General features: G+C 42.0%; 1 protein-coding gene across 2 annotated transcripts in view; it reads right to left on the minus strand.

Moving 5' to 3' along the window:
- Positions 1-838: 838 nt before the first annotated feature.
- The window catches only part of ctnna2 (catenin (cadherin-associated protein), alpha 2), a 360,420-nt gene continuing 342,309 nt past the window's right edge, over positions 839-18,949 (minus strand). For both annotated transcript variants that reach the window (XM_064335132.1, XM_064335133.1), the window contains 3 exons: positions 18,163-18,268; positions 13,326-13,460; positions 839-2,051 (listed from right to left, as the gene is read on the minus strand). In XM_064335132.1, coding sequence (XP_064191202.1) covers positions 1,764-2,051; positions 13,326-13,460; positions 18,163-18,268 — 529 coding nt within the window. In that variant the 3' untranslated portion in view covers positions 839-1,763. The remainder of the gene's footprint in view (positions 2,052-13,325; positions 13,461-18,162; positions 18,269-18,949) is intronic.

The following is an 18,949-nucleotide window of genomic DNA, read 5'->3' on the forward strand; positions in this document are numbered from 1 at the left end:
GAGCAGATATAAATGATGACTTTAATGAAGCTAGCAACAATAAAACATGTATTTTTCCTTCAGTGTCAACATGAATCCAAGGCACCCTTGACAATGTTGTGCAGAGCCAATTTGAAAAGCCTTTATTATAATGGCATTTCCAAAAAAAAAAAAAAGAATTTGAAACCCAGAAAGAGGACTACGCCCACACATTGCAGCAAGCCTGAATTTAAAAACCTTATTTTACTTATGACTTACAGTATGAGGAAACTCATGTGCAGAACAGTGTGTTCAAAGTTTGTATTCCATAGCATAATTTAGATTTTGATTTAGTTCAGTTCAGATAAGGCTGCTGGGTGGCTCATTCAGTTAAGGCACCGCACTGCGGTGCATAGATGAGCCCCACCGCGCATATCTACACTCTCTCAAATTGGCAGTGGGGTTCGCACATGAACACGCCTGTGGTTGCAGATAATTGGAAAAAATCTAAATTATGGTGGGGATTGTCCATGTTCAGCCCCACTTTACATGCCAAATTTAAATAAATGAAAAAAATATATATAATAATTAAAAACAAAAAGTATTGTACCTTGAAGTGCAGTTTCCCTTTGGCAGAGCGCTGGGTGAATTTCAGAGCCCTGTTGATTACTAAGCCGTTGGTTGCCTGCTTGGGCCCATCCAGCACAGAGCGAATTAAAGCCTTGCCCTCCTTTACTCTCTTAATGAAGATTGACGAAGATTCGCCGGTTCAATAGCGGCTCACATCCATTAGAGCGAGGTCCGGGACGCCGTTAACCAAATGCAAGTCGGGGAATAACCGTGAGTCTCAGATTAAATAAGGTCACAAAATCATTGGATGCACAGTTAAGTTGAAGGGTTTATTAGAGAACCGTGAATATAAAGGTATGTAGAACACTATTCTCCAAGCAATCCACACAACTAGTCAAACCGCTCCGCGTCTAACCTCGTTACCCTCTACACACTGTCCAACCTGGCAGCAATAGTTAGTGATATCATAATTAAATAAATAAATAAATCCAAAAAGGCAATACCAGTTACCATACTGTGCTTCATGACACCATATGGGTTATTAGGAACGAGAAAAAAGACTTGTATACTAACAATTTCAAGTAGGTTTAACATAAGAGTTATCATACCACTACAGGTAAACATTCAAACCAAAAATATTAATTAGGTTAGGAAGAGCGACAGCCTTGTCCCTTTACCACTGAGTCAATATTTCTAAACAGCTATAGCTGACATGAGTATTTCCATTCAGAATATTAGACAATGTCATGCCAATAATAATAATAATCGTTACTATCATCAGCATAATCTTCTTCATCATCATCATCACCATCATTTTTAAACAAAACACTTTTGCATCATCCTGATATTAAGGAATTGGTATGGTCTGGTAGTAAGAAGGTTTTTTTTTTGTAAAGAGAAACTTATCCCTCCGTTCTTGAATTTGAACTTTCACAGCAAGACTCACAAGTAGTGGGGCCCTAACAGGTTTAGACAGAAATAAATAATGAAATCGTTTGAACGTCTGGTCCAGGGTTTCTGGCATACTCAGCCTCATGCTAATCGTACCACAAAATGGATAGGTAGCTAATCCTTCTAGCTCTCATACAGACACACGTTTGCCAAGAGAGTGTCTGCAAGCTGAACCTAGATAAACAAAAGGGACAAGAAAAAGAAATAAAGAAACGGAAAACACAAAAACGTAAAAGTTTCTAAGCACTTTTTCTGTGTTTTTTTTTTTTTGCCTTCCACTTCAATTAAAAGGAGTCCATGGCCTTGAACTCGCTCAGGGCCTGGACTGGGGAGATGTGCTTTTTCTGGGAGCCCCTTCGAACCCGCGTCTGGCACTCCTCCGGCTTCTCCCTCTTCACCAGGGGCTTCTTCTCCGGGGCCTTCATGCGCCACGACACCACGGGCGAGTTGACGGCCGCCGTGCCGTAGACCTTCTGGTACTTGGTGGAGGCCACGTACGAGGCCTTGACCGTCAGCACCACCGCGTTCATCAGGTTCTTGGCGGCCTGGATGAGGGACGTGGCGCTGTCCAGCTGAAAAAACAGAGGAGCGGAGGGGGAGGTGAGAACCGGCTGGACGCGCGTGGAGCTTTCCTGAGGCGTCAGGGCCTCGCTGATGCTGATCTGATCCAAATAATGGTGAGAATGATCAGTGATTTAGAGTACAGAGCAGCTCCACCACTGATTCATGAAGCTTCACTTGCCTATGGCAAATAACAGCAGCGGTAGTAGCAGTTATAGCAGCAGCAGCAGTAAAAAAAAAAAAAAAGATTTTTTAAAGTTATAGTGGCCACAGGTACAGAAGACAACAGAAGACAATTAATGATCATATATTCTGTAACCCATTTCTGTTATCTTTCCTCTCAGTGGTGAACAAACAGTAAAATACTGTGTAAGCCCATAACAGCACTATTCATTTAGGGATTTGAACCCACAGCCAGTGGGTCTGGTGGAATAAGGCATCTTTACAACAAGGTTACATATTTTGGATATGCAGTTAACTAAAGATAGATTCTGATTCTCTATTTACATATTCTCTTTATTATGGCAAAGTGGCTATATTTCCCAAATGACAAACTGTACATTACTTCAGCTACACAAGGGCATACAACAGTACAAACTGTTTTCATTTATTTGGCTTGATTAAAAGTCTGCCAGTTAGATCAATAAACTATCAAAACTTTAGCGGAGACCAACAGTCGATGGTGTGAAAGTGTGGTGTGAAGGTGTGGGGGAAAAAGAAAAAAAAATGTGACTTTCCTCAGATTCCACAATGGATTTTCTCAGAATATGAAGGTGCCCATAGCCACTACTTGGCACTACAAATGGAATGCCATGAGAAATAATTTTGCACTACGCCAAAAAAAAAAAAATAATTTCAGAAATGTGACACATGCCCTACTGAGGCATTGCCAGGGCAGGTGAACACATTTAATCTTGCTTACCCTTTAAAAAAAAAAAAAAAAAAAAAAAAAAGGAATTCGGCAGCCTGTTGTCCTGCTTTTTGGGCAGAACGGTTCACGCCGGCAGGGCGTCCATAACTGACAATTAAGCGCGGCACACGGTGCCCTCGCTACACGGCGCCTTCTTAAGATTCATAATTAACGCACGCGGAGGGGTCGCATCGTTGCCTCTTCTCCTCCCGCTTCGCTTCCCTGACATTTAAGAAGCCGGCGCCGGGGCGGCCCGGCGGACTCGGAGATGAGCCCGCTCGCTGCTTTAATGAACCCGCGCTCCAGCCGGCCGCAACAAAAAAGGTTAAAGCCTTTATCGAGGAGGCCCAAGGACTCTTCCAAATCTAAACAAAACAAGCCATCATTGAATATGCGCCATCTTGGCTGTGTGTGTGTTGGGGGTGGGGGGGGAGAGAAATGCTGTGTTCAAACAGATTTCACCGAGGAGGAGGCGGCGGGGCCAGTCTTGCTGCCCGCTACCTCTGCCCTGGCATCCTGGTCTATCCTTCAAGGCCCGGAGCTAGGCTTCGCGGGCGCCGCCCAGATTTAATGAGTATGCGGAACACGGAGGGGCGGGCGGGCGGGGCCGCACCGCTGAGGAGCGACTGCGGAGGCCACTGTGGGCGGCGGCATAGGAAAGTGGCAGCCCCCGCTCAGCCACAGCGTGTGCACTGGACAGACACAGCGCAGCCCTTTGCCGGATAAAAGCAGTCCCTAGGAGAGGTTTTTCCCCACTGGCAAAGCTTTGTCAACTCATTATCACCCGCTTTTTGATGCTGAATTCCAGAGATGATAACAGGGGAGGGGGAGTGGAAGGGAGAGGGGGAGTGGGAGTGTGAGAGCCTCCCCCCCAACCCCTCTTCCCTTGAAGAACAAGGTAACATCAGTAACTGAAAGTTTAACTGAAAGTCACTGAATGTCAACCAATATAATCTTATAAGTTACATCCCATGCTTATAAATTTAGGCACTGGTTTTCTGCATCCTCAATAAAGCTTTTTTATGACATATGGTGCTCAAAAATGTACCAATTAGCCAACAAGCAGATCAAGTGGAGATAACTTCTACTACAAACAAGATGCGGGCTTGCTGCTTGCTGTTTGAACCTTCTGTGCATTGACTGTTCTTTGACTGAAACTTCTCACAGTTCCAAACTCATTAAACTAAAACCACACTCCCACATTTGTGTCTTCACATGCACTGAAATTACATTGTACATGTGTGGAAAAGTTAAAAATGAATGAACTATAGCACTGTTAAAGAATACTAATTGCATGTATGACATCCTGGAACTGGAAAAGCAAAGGCGTTCTTGGTGGAGAAGGCTAATTTATTATGGCATGATCAAAACACATGTCAAATCACAATCCAAGTAATTACTGCTTACTCAGTGGGGCAGAGAAGATTAATCAATGCACAGCCCTAAGGCAAGTGATCAAGTTTATTTTTAGAAAATGAGACAATTAGCACCGAACGTTAAGACAACTAATGAGATGTAGCCGTGACTTAAAAGAAATTCTGAAGAAAGAAAGATACAGAAAGATGCTCTCCAGGTAAAAATCATGAGAAGAAAACACATGGCTATGACAGTCCAACGCTTTCCATCTACAGAAAATGAAGGGAAAACAACATGGATGGTCCATTGAACAGCGGACTTCAGTGAACGAAGAGATGCAATTGTTTTAATTAAAATGACCGTCAAGAAGCAGTTCATTCATTCAAAATTAGCTTATATTTAAAGACACATACATTATACTGTATGTATTTTGTGGACATGGAATTTGAGCATCAAAATCAAGGAGTTTCTGCCAGTGGTAACTAGAGTATAAACTTGAAGTGAAAATCAAAAAAAGGATTCACATGATCTCCCCCAACCACAGCTTTGCAAAGACACAGTACACACTTCCATTGCAAAATTCAAATGTGTTTTATAAATCAGACACTAATCACACACTGTCCCCAAATCACAAAAAAAGTAAAAAAATATATACATTTAAATAAATCAGGGATTACACTGTAGTTCTGAGATGGACATGAGCAGTGGCCGCTTGCTGTTAATTCCTTTTTGCAGCTGCCATACTTAGTTAAGAGGACACTAATTTTAGGCACTATTAGCACCCAACAGGGCCCAAGGCGCACTGCTTTTTTTTGATAATTGCTCTCATTAAACCTCGGGGTTGACCATGTGGTGAGTGGTAGGTCATAGTCCGTGGGGGTGTGGGGGGTGAGAGAGGGGGGCTTATGAAAATCACCTTGATGAAATCCCTATCCTCGCCCCATCCCCTTGCATTAGGGGAAACACACCAGTTTGAAGCCATTGCCATTTGAGAGGGAAGGGGGGTGGGGTGCTTGAATAGGGGGATCATTTAATTTCAAAGGTAACCATGGCGGTGGGAGCCAGCAGACACGCGGGTCGCCTCTCATTATCCCCCGTCCTTGGAGACGTCGGCGCCTGAGCGGAGACGCCGCTCGCCAGCTGCCTTTAACGTGTTTGTCACAAGCTAACGAGCTAACGAGCTAAGAGTCATCGGCCGGAAAAAGCAGCACGCGGGCCACACGCCACTCATTTTAATCGCCAACACAAGGCCGGGGAGCGGGAAAAGCGCCTCTCTCTGCCAAATACAATGGTGTGATAAATCCACATTGGCCCGTTCTGTTGCTTTCATACATTTTCATTTGAAATTGCAGAATGCCATTTCTAGCTTTCACGGGCCCCACAAAACCTCATTCACACAACTCACAAACCACTTGAGATAAGATTACATTTTCCATAAAGCAGAGTACTCATCTTCACTGCGTAATTCTGTTTAAGATAATTAAGAAACAGGCATATATAACCTGTAATAAATGGCAAGGAACTGGGGGAAAAAAAAAACAATATATTTGTTACAGTTTTGAGACCTTGATTACTTTTGAAGATGGGAGAAAAAATACATAGCTTGTATATTTATTACTACAAGAAAAAAATAAATAAAACAGGGCTCAGGGATTAAATGGCATGATGAATGAACCATTACAGTGTGAAATACATATTACACATATTTCTTTTCCTTAATCCTGCTCGGGTCATATGATGATAAACAGGCCCATAAATGTTGCACTGGTACTGACATAACTCACCTGCAGCACCGTTGCATTTATCACATTATTTTGTCGAAACTCAGAAAACGTTAGCCCCAGTTCAGTGAGTCACATACGAAACCAGAAAGAGGTCTTGGAGGAATGAAGTCAAGCGTTCACGTGTATACGAAGTGGGGCACCTTCAGTTCAGCAATTGAAAATGTCTATATTCCATCTCTGTTTGAAATACAGTAGATAAAGCAACCAGGCTCTCCTCTCCTCCCTCCCTCCCCCCCCAACCCCGCAGCCTTTCCAGGAGAGACAGATGCAAGCTAAAGGGCGCCTGCGCGTGTCTTGCCTTACGATGAAAGCACGTCAACAACACACTTGTCATGTCGTGAGCGCTCGCCGCCAGGTTTGCCGATCTCACGACTCGCGGGCGTATAAAAACAAAGGATGAAAACGGAGAGGAAGAAAAACAGAAGTTAGCGGAAGCCAGGAGGTGTGCTGGCATTCCTGCCAATGATAATAGCGGTGAGTTATGTGGGCCACTCCACTCCGCCGCTCTCCTTTTCATCCATCCAGTCCCCTTCATCTGCTCATTAAACCCGCTTAAGGAGATTGAAAGGGCCATCTCCTTGAAAGTTAAAACCGAAGTCGAGTTCTCGTTTTTGGCAGTACGATATTATGGCTGCCTGCGTTGTGCCAGAGTTCACACTGCATTGAATTAATTTAGTAGACTCTCTTTATCGAGGGCAACAATACAGTTTAGGGGAATTATGTCCCTATTAGATGGGACAGTGGTACAGTAGATCCCTTCTTCCATTAAAAAAAAAAGACCTGTGTGTTTTTCTTTTACTGTTATTCTTCCAAATATTTCAGCTAGGCAATTCTGTAATTTAATTAAATTGTATCTGTTGTTCCATTCCATTGGCGAGTGGGTGGAGGACAGAAATTAAAGTTTGGGAAAGGGAATACTTTCATCTGAAGCTGTGCAGGGAAGCAGACGGACGCCTTCATTAGTCTAGCATAACAGTCTCTTCAGCAAGGTGTGCAGAACAAAATGGCCACAGTCAAGTCTGTTCTTTGTTGCAAACAATTACCACAGTAATTACCAAGTTTAGTTTTTCGGGGTGCTTATATAACTGCGACAAAATAAACTTTGGTGTTATTAATCTTAAGGAATTAAGTGGAAATTGGAAGAAGTCCAGCTAAAGTCAAGGTGAAGGAAAACAGAAAGGCTGCTTAATATGCATCCATATTGGTTCACATTGCTGTAATATGGACAATCTCTTACATTCCAGTGTTTCCACTGGAGATGGGGGGGGGGGGGCATGGGGGGAGAGAGGCAGAAAGAAAAGGGGGTGGTGGGGGGTGGAGTAGGGGGAGAGTATGTGTGAGAGAGAGACAGAGAAATTTCAGATTTCAGTATTTCGATTTCCTTTTTTCATAAAGCAGAAACTCGTTCACTTAGGGCAAAGATGTGGCAAGAAAGCTGGGACTGTATTTCAGCATGAAACTGTGGTCTAACACTACCCTCACAGGTGAATGAGATGAAGCTTTAATATCTCTGCCTCAGAATGACTGATATCAGTCAGTAAGTTTGTGCCCAAAAGATGAAACTAAAACCACATGTAGGGCTGGATTCTGAGAAAATATTACATTTCTATCTTTCTGGGGGGGGGGGTATACATGCTCTTGAGCACTCTAAACATAAATAAACAATAATGAATGCATATTTGTTCTATAGGAAAACACTGCTGAGCAGTTCAAACATATGCAAACTACAATAAATACAATTCAATGTTACAAATAATGAGCATTGTTATCAGCATCATCATTTTCAGCTTTAAAGAGCAAGCAGCATCCACAGTTAACAAGCACGAGCACAAGGGAATATTGCTTATTTTGTATAAGACAGGCAAGATTTAAAATAAATAAAAAATTCTGCAGACTTTGAAAACATGAACTTTGTTGAAACCCATACAAATAGACAGCATGCCAAGCTCCTTTCTAATTAAAATTCCAGTTAATGACTGGATTAAGAGCTGTCAAACAATGTGACTAATCCTATAAGCATATATTACATAAATGCTTCTCATTATAAAGTACATTTGTGCAGGATGTCTAAAAACTAAATATGCATTCGAAAACATTTTTCTTAGAAGTCCCTCGATGCTTATCTCACAGTCGCTAGACAAATGCCTCTGCTATTACGGCATGAAACCAGCATCTAGCTGGCTTTTAATGAGTTCATGTGCATTCACTCAAGCGAGAGGTATGACTGGTCTTTTTTTTTTTCTTGGTGGGGGGGTGGGAGTGAGTCATGTGACTTTGGTACGCTTCACATACATACATAAAGGGTGACCTCAGACACACTCCTCATTGGCTCCACTGTTTAGCTTGTTAGTGTTTATACTCTTGTTTAGTTAATAGAAATGAAAAGCAAGCTTATAGAACTATTCTCTCTGCTAATTTGTGCTACCCAGTTACAGGACATTTGCAGAGGTATCATGTTCACATATTGTTAGCTACAAATTCATTGCGTTTTATACAGGTGTTGTTTTCTCCATGCAGAACATGAAAGTTACACATTAATAATGGTAACTGGGATGGAGGCACTTGCAAAACAAACAATTAGGGCTGCAGCACTGGAAAAAATGTTTTTTTCCAGTGAAAACACAATTCAAATTGACAATAGGAGTGAATTCACAAATAACAAAAGGCCAAAAACAGATCTGTTTGTAGTAACTAATCATACATCCCAACTGATTCCAAAAAAAAAAAAGATATACATACATATTATTTTAATTTATTTGTTTTTAAATAAGTTTTAAAAGAAAAATAGCTGAAGTGTAGCCATGCATGTGTGGAAGCACACTGTGGCATGTGACTGTATCAGTGCCAGACCAGAGTCCAGTGGAGAGCTCCATTGTTGCACAGATGCGCTGACCTTTCCCTCTCAGCTTCTCCCGCGGTCCGCTCAAATAGGCTCGCCCCCCGAATACGGAAACAGGGCCTCGTTCCCGAGGCTTCGGAGACATGGCGAGAGCTCGAGCAAACACCGCCCCCTTGCCCCAGAAGCCAAAACACTGGGCAGCGCCCCCCGCACGGTCTTTCAAGTTCCACTCAAAAGCTGACATGTTTAATAAGCTCCCTGGAGGTGGCACATGTCTATTTTTTTTATTCATTTTATTATTTTTTTTTTATTCAACATATGAAAGAAAATGCTTGAACAGCGCTGCATGACCCTGTGTTAAATAGAGACAGCGGGGCCAAGGCCGTGCCCTGGGGCCCTGCCTAATTACAGGGGCCCGACAGCGTGAATCACAGAACCTCGCCCTGGATCAGACAGGTTGCCCGCCTGATACCGGCGCCAACTCCCCACGGGGTCAGGCTAACAGACACCCCACCCTGCTTTATACAAATGGCAGGTGAGCTGCAGGGAATGCTGGGTAAAGAGAGGGCAGCAGTTTTCAACCTGCATCTGGGTAAAAGACTGAAAAAAAAAAAGACAGGTCAAGTGGTCAGGTGTAAATCTCTTTTTTTTTTTGGACCAATCCAGACTGGCCCAGACCACATGCCTACACTTGTGACTACTCTGCAGCACACTTTCCCGCTGTACCCTTGAGCAAGGTGCTTCATTTCAACTGTCCTTTAGCGTCTTATCACTCTCCTCCTGTCTGTGCAGACAGGTTCTTAAAGAGCACAGTGGTGACGGAGGCCTGTGCTCCGTATCTCATTTGCTGAGACCGCTCTCTGACCTCATACAGCCAGTGAAAAGATTAACCCTTCCTGGCGTGTTAAATAAAGACTGCTGTCAGAAACAGGCTACTCCTCATTGGCTATCAGGGTTTTACACCGTAAGGATTACATGTGATAGGTAGATAAGAGGGACCCCTGATGTGGTCATTGGTCATGTACAATAAGATCAATGGGAGTGTTTTAAGTGAGATTTGGGGAATTGTATTTATGAGATGGAACTTCCTGTTGATGAAGAGCTTGTGAATAATGCGACTCGTGTTTTTCTACAGCCTGACTTATTCAGCTTGCAATTCAGTGCTCCAGCGCTGATATGCTTACACAGTCTCTTCACCAAGGTACCTGTTAAGCAGTCATTAAAAATCAGCCCATTTCAGTTTACCTGAATTAGCCATTAGATTATTAATTAATGGCAATTAGGTGCAATTGCACCTGGTGGTTTTGTTTAGTCCAATGAATTATCCCATGTAATGCATCCGTTTATAGCAGCAAATTTTGAGATTGTTTGACTGCGCCAAGCTCATTATTAATCGCTCAAAATTTATTTACACCTTTATCAAACACAATTACCTCATCCCGTATTCTATTGTAGAAGAAAGCTGAGCTTAATTGAATTTCAGGCTACTGGATTAGACTGCCAAAAAAGAAGGGAGTTATTGTTAATGTCATTATTTCAAGTAAACAAATGCCACCATTTGAGTGAACACCAAATTTCAGGCTTAGACATTTGTAGAACCCAGACCCGTGTTGCCCTCAAAAATGGTGATGTTTTGATCTAAGGAGAGCTTCCGTCAGCAAAGCAAAGGAATGCAATCGATACATTAATATTCAAGACACCATTGCCTGACATCTCACAGCACCTCCAAGACTATGCTTACTGGGTGAACTGGACTTAATGTGTTTATGGCAATGAATAACTGTTACATAATGAGCAGTGTACCTTATCGGACCTGTGTTTCGTAGTTGTTCCAATGACCTTCGGTATGCACTTATTGTATTGTGATAAAAGCGTCTGCCAAATAAATGTAATATACTGTCCAAGCAATGCAAAACCAATCTTGCTTACAGCAGAAGGGGGTGTCTGTAATAAGTAAAATATATCCAGTGCTGTAAAGGTCTCATCAAAGGACCTGCAGTGATGTCACCAGCATAAAGAACACGGCACAGCCCTTGGGTTTGAGCCCTGTCTCTAGACTCTACACTGCCACCTAGAATTAATACCAAAGGGTGACAATTTTCAATTATTATTTTTTTTTTAATTTGGTGGGAGAGGGGGGTTCTAATTTTGCCAGACCTACAATGATTCCACAATGCAATCACTATTTTGCAAATTCTGTCAGTACTCTGAATTTTGATGGTGGGTGTACATTCAGGAAGATATAGAATTTTAGGGAATTTTCAGATTTCAGATAGGGAATTTTCTATATTTATGCTATATTTATGCAACTGTTTGTTCAATGTCAAATGGCTTTCTCCAAAACACTCACCTTAGAAGGTAAAACAGGTAATTGTTGCTGAATAATAATAATAATAATAATAATAATACATGTTATCATTAAGGTTATAAAAACACCTTTTGTGTTGGTGGTGCACTTGGATAAGATGACAGTAGGGGGCATGTGCAGCAAAGAACGGTACACCGGCACGGCGCTGGTATGGGGGCTACACGCTACACTGTAAGCGTATGACGCATGAGAGTACATGAGAACATCACAGCCCCTGCGCTCGCTCCAGTGCGCATGCCAGCGAAGTGCTTACGCTTAGCCTCCGTGGGCAGCACAGGACACGCTGATGGGAATCTGTGCGGCGAAAAAACACAGCCTATTAACTCGCTCGAAATTCAGAGCTTTAGATTTAATAGGTTTAATGAAGTAAGCTGCACACATGGGTGGTTTTATATCCGGAAACAAGCCTTCAACACGCTCTTCAATCAGAAATGTGTCTTCAGAAAAAAAAAGGTGCACTGCTTGTGTGGCCTTATATGTGGCCAGGTTTTTGGTTGCAGGATTGAAACAGTTATCCAGACAGGTTATGGGGGCAGGTTGATCATTGCTTCATTTTTACTCATTCCTGGCACATACGCATTGTTTAATTTGTACTTGGATTAATAATGAGCTATTTAACTATGGTTGCAGTAAAACCATGTCTTTAAATGCTTACAATTCAGTGAATTTTAGTGCCAATTCATTAACTGTCATTCTCAGTGGAGACCCTGACCCACTTTTTCTTTTGAGTACAATGTAATTTTGGTCATTCATCTGTAACAATTGTTCTATAATCATTCTACCAGTGGAAGGAAAAAGAACCTCTACATATATAATGCATTACACATATTGGTTCTGGTACACGTGCACGCACGCACGCATTGTGCTGCCTGAGATCCTTTTGCCAAAACCTACTGGCAGTGAGGTTCTTAGACTCCCCACTTTAGCTCCCAACTTTGCAGGTAAATTATTTCTGCGTTGGTGAAATATCCTACTGACCCCCTAATGTACACAGATGTATACCTCCTGCACACACACACACACACACACATACACACGTTTGTATTGCTATACTTGTGAGGACTTCCCATTGACTTACATTCATTCCGTAACCTCTAACCCTAACCCTAACCCCAACCACTACATGTCTAACCTTAACCCTAACCTTAACCTAATTGTAACCCTAACCCTAAGTCCTAACCCTAAAACAGCCTCTTGAACTTGTGGGGACCAGCAAAAAGTCCCCACCTTGTGTAATTTTCCTCATCTTTCCATCCTTGTGGGGACATTTGATTCTCACAAAGATAGTAATACATGCCCACACACACACACACACACACACAGTAAGTCACAGTTTGAGGGCTTCCAAGTGGCTCAGTAAATAAAGGCAGTTGCTACAAAGTCTGTCAAAGTCGGCTCTGTCTGTCAACCAAAGATGGGTATAAACAAATAACAAATTAGTCACCATTTCATTGACCTTTGCAAATTCACACTCTAACTACAAGTTAGATTCTGAGTCATATTTTTATGTCATGTTTAATGGGATGAAATCCTAAATGTTCACAATCAAAAATAAACACGTTTCTGTGCTAGTAAACTATATAGAACCATCGATATAAAAATCTCAAAAGGCTCAGGAACCTTTGTTTCAAAAGTCAGCTCATGCTGAAACAAACAAAATAAAAACAACAAAAAACAACGTGTGCCCAACGAACAAATAATTCACACACAAACTATCAAAATATTTTTACCAACTCTTCTGATGACTTTGATGACTTAAGGAATGGCAATCTTTCTGGTTACATGTCCACTGCTGTGCCTCTCACCCACAGTAAAGTGCCCTTTAATACACAGTTCCAATGAAGTTCTAACTGACACAAAGATGCCTGTTTTTGCAAAGAGATGCCAAAAGGATTTGGGGAAATTTGATCTTAAGGAGCAGTGTTAATGATTTGGAGACTAATGAAGGGAAACAAAAACACGTGCACACACACACAAACACACGTTAAGTCACAGTTTGAAAGGAGAATTTTAGGGGAGAAGACTTACCCCAGAGACAATGAGTTCCCCTCCAAGGTTCTGCACCTCTGCCTTCACCTTGCTGCAGATGTTGAGCTGGTGGCAGTACAGGGCGATTCTCTGCAGGTATGCCAGCAGGTCCTGCTTGCAGGCCGAGTCAGGACACTGAAAGACACACAATAGAGTCGTGGATAAAACAAAAAGGATCGAGGGATCATGGGAAATTGAAAGGCAGAGCCACAGGGCAGTCACTTTCTTCAGACAGGAAGTACCAAAAAAAAAATAAAAAAAATCCAACGGCTTGTGTAGCACTCGGGGAAATAAAACATTTTTTTGGGAACTGCATTAGTAGTTCACTCTTGATTTGGACTGCAGATCCAAGGGAAATGAAAGACTATAACCGCCTTCCTTTTAAAACGCTATGAGGAGCATACCATAGCTGTTCTATTCCCTGTTCTATAAATACAAATAAGCCTGAGCTTATCTGCCAGCACACCTGCTTTTCCACATCTGTTCATTTCTTCCCTTTAATAGTTGGTATTTACAAAGTGGAGGTATTACTGCAGACTATAAAATCACACTCCTATACTTACTATAAAACAGGCACACTCACACACACACACACACACACACACATCCTGCCTTAAGGATGAGTATAGAAACAGGGCAGTGGGGTGTCATGTTAGCTAATGGGAATAGAACTTCCTTGTGAAAAAACAACAAGTTGGACAATAATACGACAAATTGATTTATATTCAGTGAACACCTGCCCCTTCCTGCCCCCTCGGCTGTTCCGTTTTATGTGATAAAATAAAATAAACCAACTGTTTTGCGATCACTTTGAGAAAAGTGAAAATGTCGTACAGCTATGGCAATGATGTGTTGCTTAGTAACTCACCACGACAAGCTACCCAAGACCTGGTTTATGAGAGAAATGAACTTGAAATTATAAAGCGGCGCATTTTATGAGGATTTTTTTTCCGATGAGGGCCGAAAAATTCCACCTCTTGAGTCGTGACAATTTTTAAAAAAAAGGCCAGCCCCAGTAAAACTGTTCTCTGTGACAGCTAATATGGTTGTAAAAATAACGCCTTTCAAGTTGTTAACTCTCAAACTGTTTGCTGTATTACAATGTGGTGGGAGGGGGGATGGCGGGGGGGGGGATGGGATGGGGGGGTTGGTTAACAGCTGAGGAGCCGTCCCAAACACTGACCACAGCAGAGGAAATGCACTACTGGCCTGTTAATCATTAACTCCACCATGGCCATTATTTATTTAATATGCTTCAGTGTGCATTTCAAGAAGGGGTAAGGGGTGTCAGAGACACACACACACACACACACACAGGGAAACTGGCTAGGAACAGACACAGCACCCCCTCATTCTCCGTGGAGCCTTTTATGCAGACACACCGTCTCGCCGTTAACATTTTCGAATCTTCTCAGCGCTCTCATTAGTATGCCCTAACTAGCAAATGAAACAAGCCCTGTTTTACGTTTTAAGCCCAGGTGTGATCGGCCATGCGGCTACAATGAGAGCTGCCTTCTTCCCAACTTTGAGTCTCCGATTCAGTTCTGAACAAACTGTTACTTGTTTTCTCAGCAGCGCGACATAAATACGAACTGGTGCCAAGACATGTTTTTTTTTTTTTTCCACATGAACATGATGCATTGCTAATGGTCACAACTGCTATAGAAAACTCATTCACGCTTTTAGGCTAAAAAAAAAAGGTGGCGTGATAATTCACATGGCTTACGTATTCAGTTATATCGCATAACTCAATTACGTTTTCCAAGTTCGTAGGCAGCAATCCGCTGATATATCTGTGCATCCCTCTTAAGCGAGAGAGTATAGCAGGTAAACTACATATTAAGTACATTTTGAAGAGTTATTATGAAGGTGTAAATACTTTATCACTACCGTAGAACAATCCCACAACATGCAATACCTTCAGTCTACCTCATTAGATAGCATAGATTACATGGACCCATAGTCTATTATCCCTTGGGGGATGCTATATGTCATATTTATATGCCATACATTTCTTGGTTCAGAACTAGTACAAAATTCCACAGAAGGACAACATGCACAAAACAAATCTCCCCAAACCTCCCCAAATATCTTGCCCCCCACCTTCACACCCCAGTCCAACTTAGGCACATGGGTGACATTCTCTTTCCCTTTTGTGACTATGGCTAATAGTCCATTTATTTGCCAGATTTTCTCCTCATGTAAATAAACAGCACGCCTCATTTCCTGCTGAAGCAGGTGTTCAGCTTCATTTTCCAACACTCTGCCGAAAAACAGACTTAACCACCAGGAAAAAGCATAAAACGATGAAAACAAGACTTTTTTTTTCTTTCCCTCTGTAAAGTTTAATAGTTTTTTGCTGTCTTTGCCTATGAAAACTGCAGATGGGCGTACCCCAGAATAAAACAATGTGACTTCCAATGAGCCTGCACTAAAATTAATCAGACAACATGTGGACAAATAAATTGAGTGATTCATATCGAGGTGAGGACCGGAACTAATCACAGCCTGGTCACAACTGCTAATCGCAAATTACATCCTTGTATTGATGTTATTTTTTAATGAGTTTTGGGGACAAGCTTAAAAACTGTCAGATTTTTAATTTGGCAGTGTTGGGTAATTCCTATTTGGGTTTTTGGTTACTGAATGCATTTTTATTTATTTATTATTTTTATTTATTTATTTATTCATTTATTTATTTATCAATTAGTTTTCTAGGACTAAGTAATTTGACTTTTGAAGAATGTTCTGGCCCTGATTGTGGGTGAAAATATACTGTAAATCCATCGCAAATGATTCAGTACTGATGCCTCTGATAACTGGGTTTTTATTTTATTGGTTGGGAACAGCCAGAAGATGCCAGGCTGTGTAGTACATGCCATTTTACACTCACTTTCTAAAGTTATTTATTTATTTTAATAAATGAATATATTACAATTAAAATGTCTCCTTTTTCATTACAGTCTCACAGCTGTACAGTGTAATAACTATCTTTGTGCTGCTCTTGGTACATAATGACATATTAGTGCAATGGGTCCTTTCATATAAAAATAAGTTATGCACTTCATACTGCACAGAAACCACAAAAGCACTTGTATACAATAGGTGTGTCAATGTTACAAGTGCTACACGTCAAGATGTAATTTACGTGCTTTTTGCAACAGTGATTTCAGAAAAGTCCTTGGAACTGATGTGCCTACTAAAGAATGTTATTAAAGTCAGGAAGAGGAAAATGAAAAGATCAGGAGACTGTGAGTCAAAGGGAGACCAGTTTTGTAAACTATTTGGTACTACTGGTGAAAAAGGAGGGAGGGAGGGAGGGGGGTGGGGGAGAGAGAGAGAGAGACACAGAGAGAGAGAGAGCATCTGCCTCTGCAAAACGTTCAAAGTCAAGTGCAGCTGTTAGTGCCATTTCACCACCCCACCCCCCCCCCCAATTCCCAAAGTGAGGCTATTTTGTGACCCATCAACAGGATGCAATGATGTCACAGTTTCCCATTTTCGGCTCCTCTGTACAGTAGCTATGGAAGCACAGCCCAACCAACCTCCTGTTTGTCTGTTTATATGCAGCTAATTCACAAAACAAAAAAATACAAATCCATTAATTACACTAGGGTACCATGGCACATATGGTGCTTGGTCCTAAATGCACAACTGAAGTGTGTACTGGACTGTGAACAGATATAGTCTTGAAAACTGATTTATAGATTCATATCCACTGCCCTGAATTCCTGCATATATTATTCTCCCTTTATTTGGGAAATTTTATTCACTGGACAGTCTGAAGTCTATCAAGCAAAAACTCACTTTGTCCTTTTTAGTTATGAATTCATGCATTGAGCAAAATTCTAGCCTATTTACAAAACGCAGGTTGAGAAAAATAAAATATTGGTTAAGGAGAACAATAAGGAACAAGAGCAGTTTAATTAAGCTGAGAGACTGTAAACGGAATCTTTAAAACATAATTGTTTATCTGCAAAAAAATGAGCGACCTATTTCGGCGGATAAACAATCATCTCTTAAAAAGCAATTAAAGAACGATTCGCAAGTAACGCACACGGCCCCTTTCGTTCCACCAGCGCGTCGGTTGTGTGCTATTCAGGGTACGACGGAAGACAGCAGAAGGGCGTGAATATTCAGCGAACACGAGACGAGGAGCCGGTTAGCGCCCCGTATTAAAAATGGCACGCCACCTGTTCAATTAATTACGGCAACTGTTGATCGCACCGCGGGGCCGTCGCCCGGGCGCGTGACATCTCCGTTCCGCTCCGCGCCTCGCTCCGAACGGAAAGCCACGGAACGAGGTAGCGTCGCGGCCTAAAAGCGCCGTCTGACTCTCGAACGAAAACCCCCCACATCTCGCCGGCGTCCTCGTCGCTCAACAGAACGAGACCCGCCCATTTTAAAGACGGGACGCTTCTGCGGGTCCCGCGATTAATGCCAAATTACTTTTAGACGTAAGCGCGGTTCACCAGTTTTGGTAAAAATGGGAGGGACCTCCTTGGCCCACTGCCAGCTTTTTATTGAACGCTTCTCCACTTTTTACCCTATTTAGACATTTGTTTCCATGGGGTTGTATCAACATTTTATTATTATTTGTATTGAAGTTTTTTTATTTATTTATCCTTCATTTATACAGGGTATGTTAACTGAACACACATGCTCATTTACATAAATGCCCTGTTAACCCCCCCCCGCCCCAAGTGGCCTACCCTGCATGCTTTTGGGTTGAAGAAGGAAACTGGAGTACACAGAAGAAACCCGACACGGACACGATGAGGGATCCAAACCCAGGACCTTTCCTTAAAAAGTCTGTTACAGCCTGTGATGACCGTACCTGGTCGGCCACAGCCCGGGCCAGCTTGTCCATCCTGGAGCCCGCCTCCGCAATCTTCTTGGCGGCGTTGATCACGTCCGATGAGTTTTTCAGTGGACCTTTGCCTCTGAAACGGCAAAGCACAAAATGAGATCCAGTTACCCTGTACACAAGGGAAACCCAGGTCATTAATGCAGATGCTTCTGCTCTTCGGATATTTTTTTCTTTTTCTTTTTTTTCCCCCCTGAAGAGCAATGCAATGTGTTGGGGTCATTCTGAAAGCATCTGTGTTCAGGCCTAAGCCCAGAGCCTCCCAGCACACTGTTAGTCTCTGTGACACCTGGCAACCTCGCTTTTCTGTAGTGGCCCTTAACATGGGTCCCTGAGAGCTAGAGGGTCATCTGGTTTTTGGTTCCACCTTATTTAAATTCAGACCCAATAAATCAGACGGGGTAAATTAACTGTACAATAATCAGCTTTAAATGACCATTCAAGTACTAAGCAGATAAACACTGAGTAACAATAAAAACAGACAGACATTCTAATTCTTACAAAGCTCATACATACATCTTCCAAAGCTCAAACATTTAAAGAGTGTTATGTTTCAAATGCTGGGCCTCCTTGAAATGTAAACACTATTAAAATTATTATTTGTTGATTCAATGTTTTGAACAGATAAGGAACATCAAAAACTCAAAAAAATTATCTTGCCATACCTGGAGTTGCCTTGGTTATTTGTTTTTAATGAAACACAAATACCCGCACTGTACTCTTGACCTTAAGAATGAAAGAAGTACCCATCCTTGAT

This window comes from Anguilla rostrata, chromosome 5 (assembly GCF_018555375.3).
Source record: "Anguilla rostrata isolate EN2019 chromosome 5, ASM1855537v3, whole genome shotgun sequence".
In the NCBI taxonomy this organism is placed as follows: domain Eukaryota; kingdom Metazoa; phylum Chordata; class Actinopteri; order Anguilliformes; family Anguillidae; genus Anguilla; species Anguilla rostrata.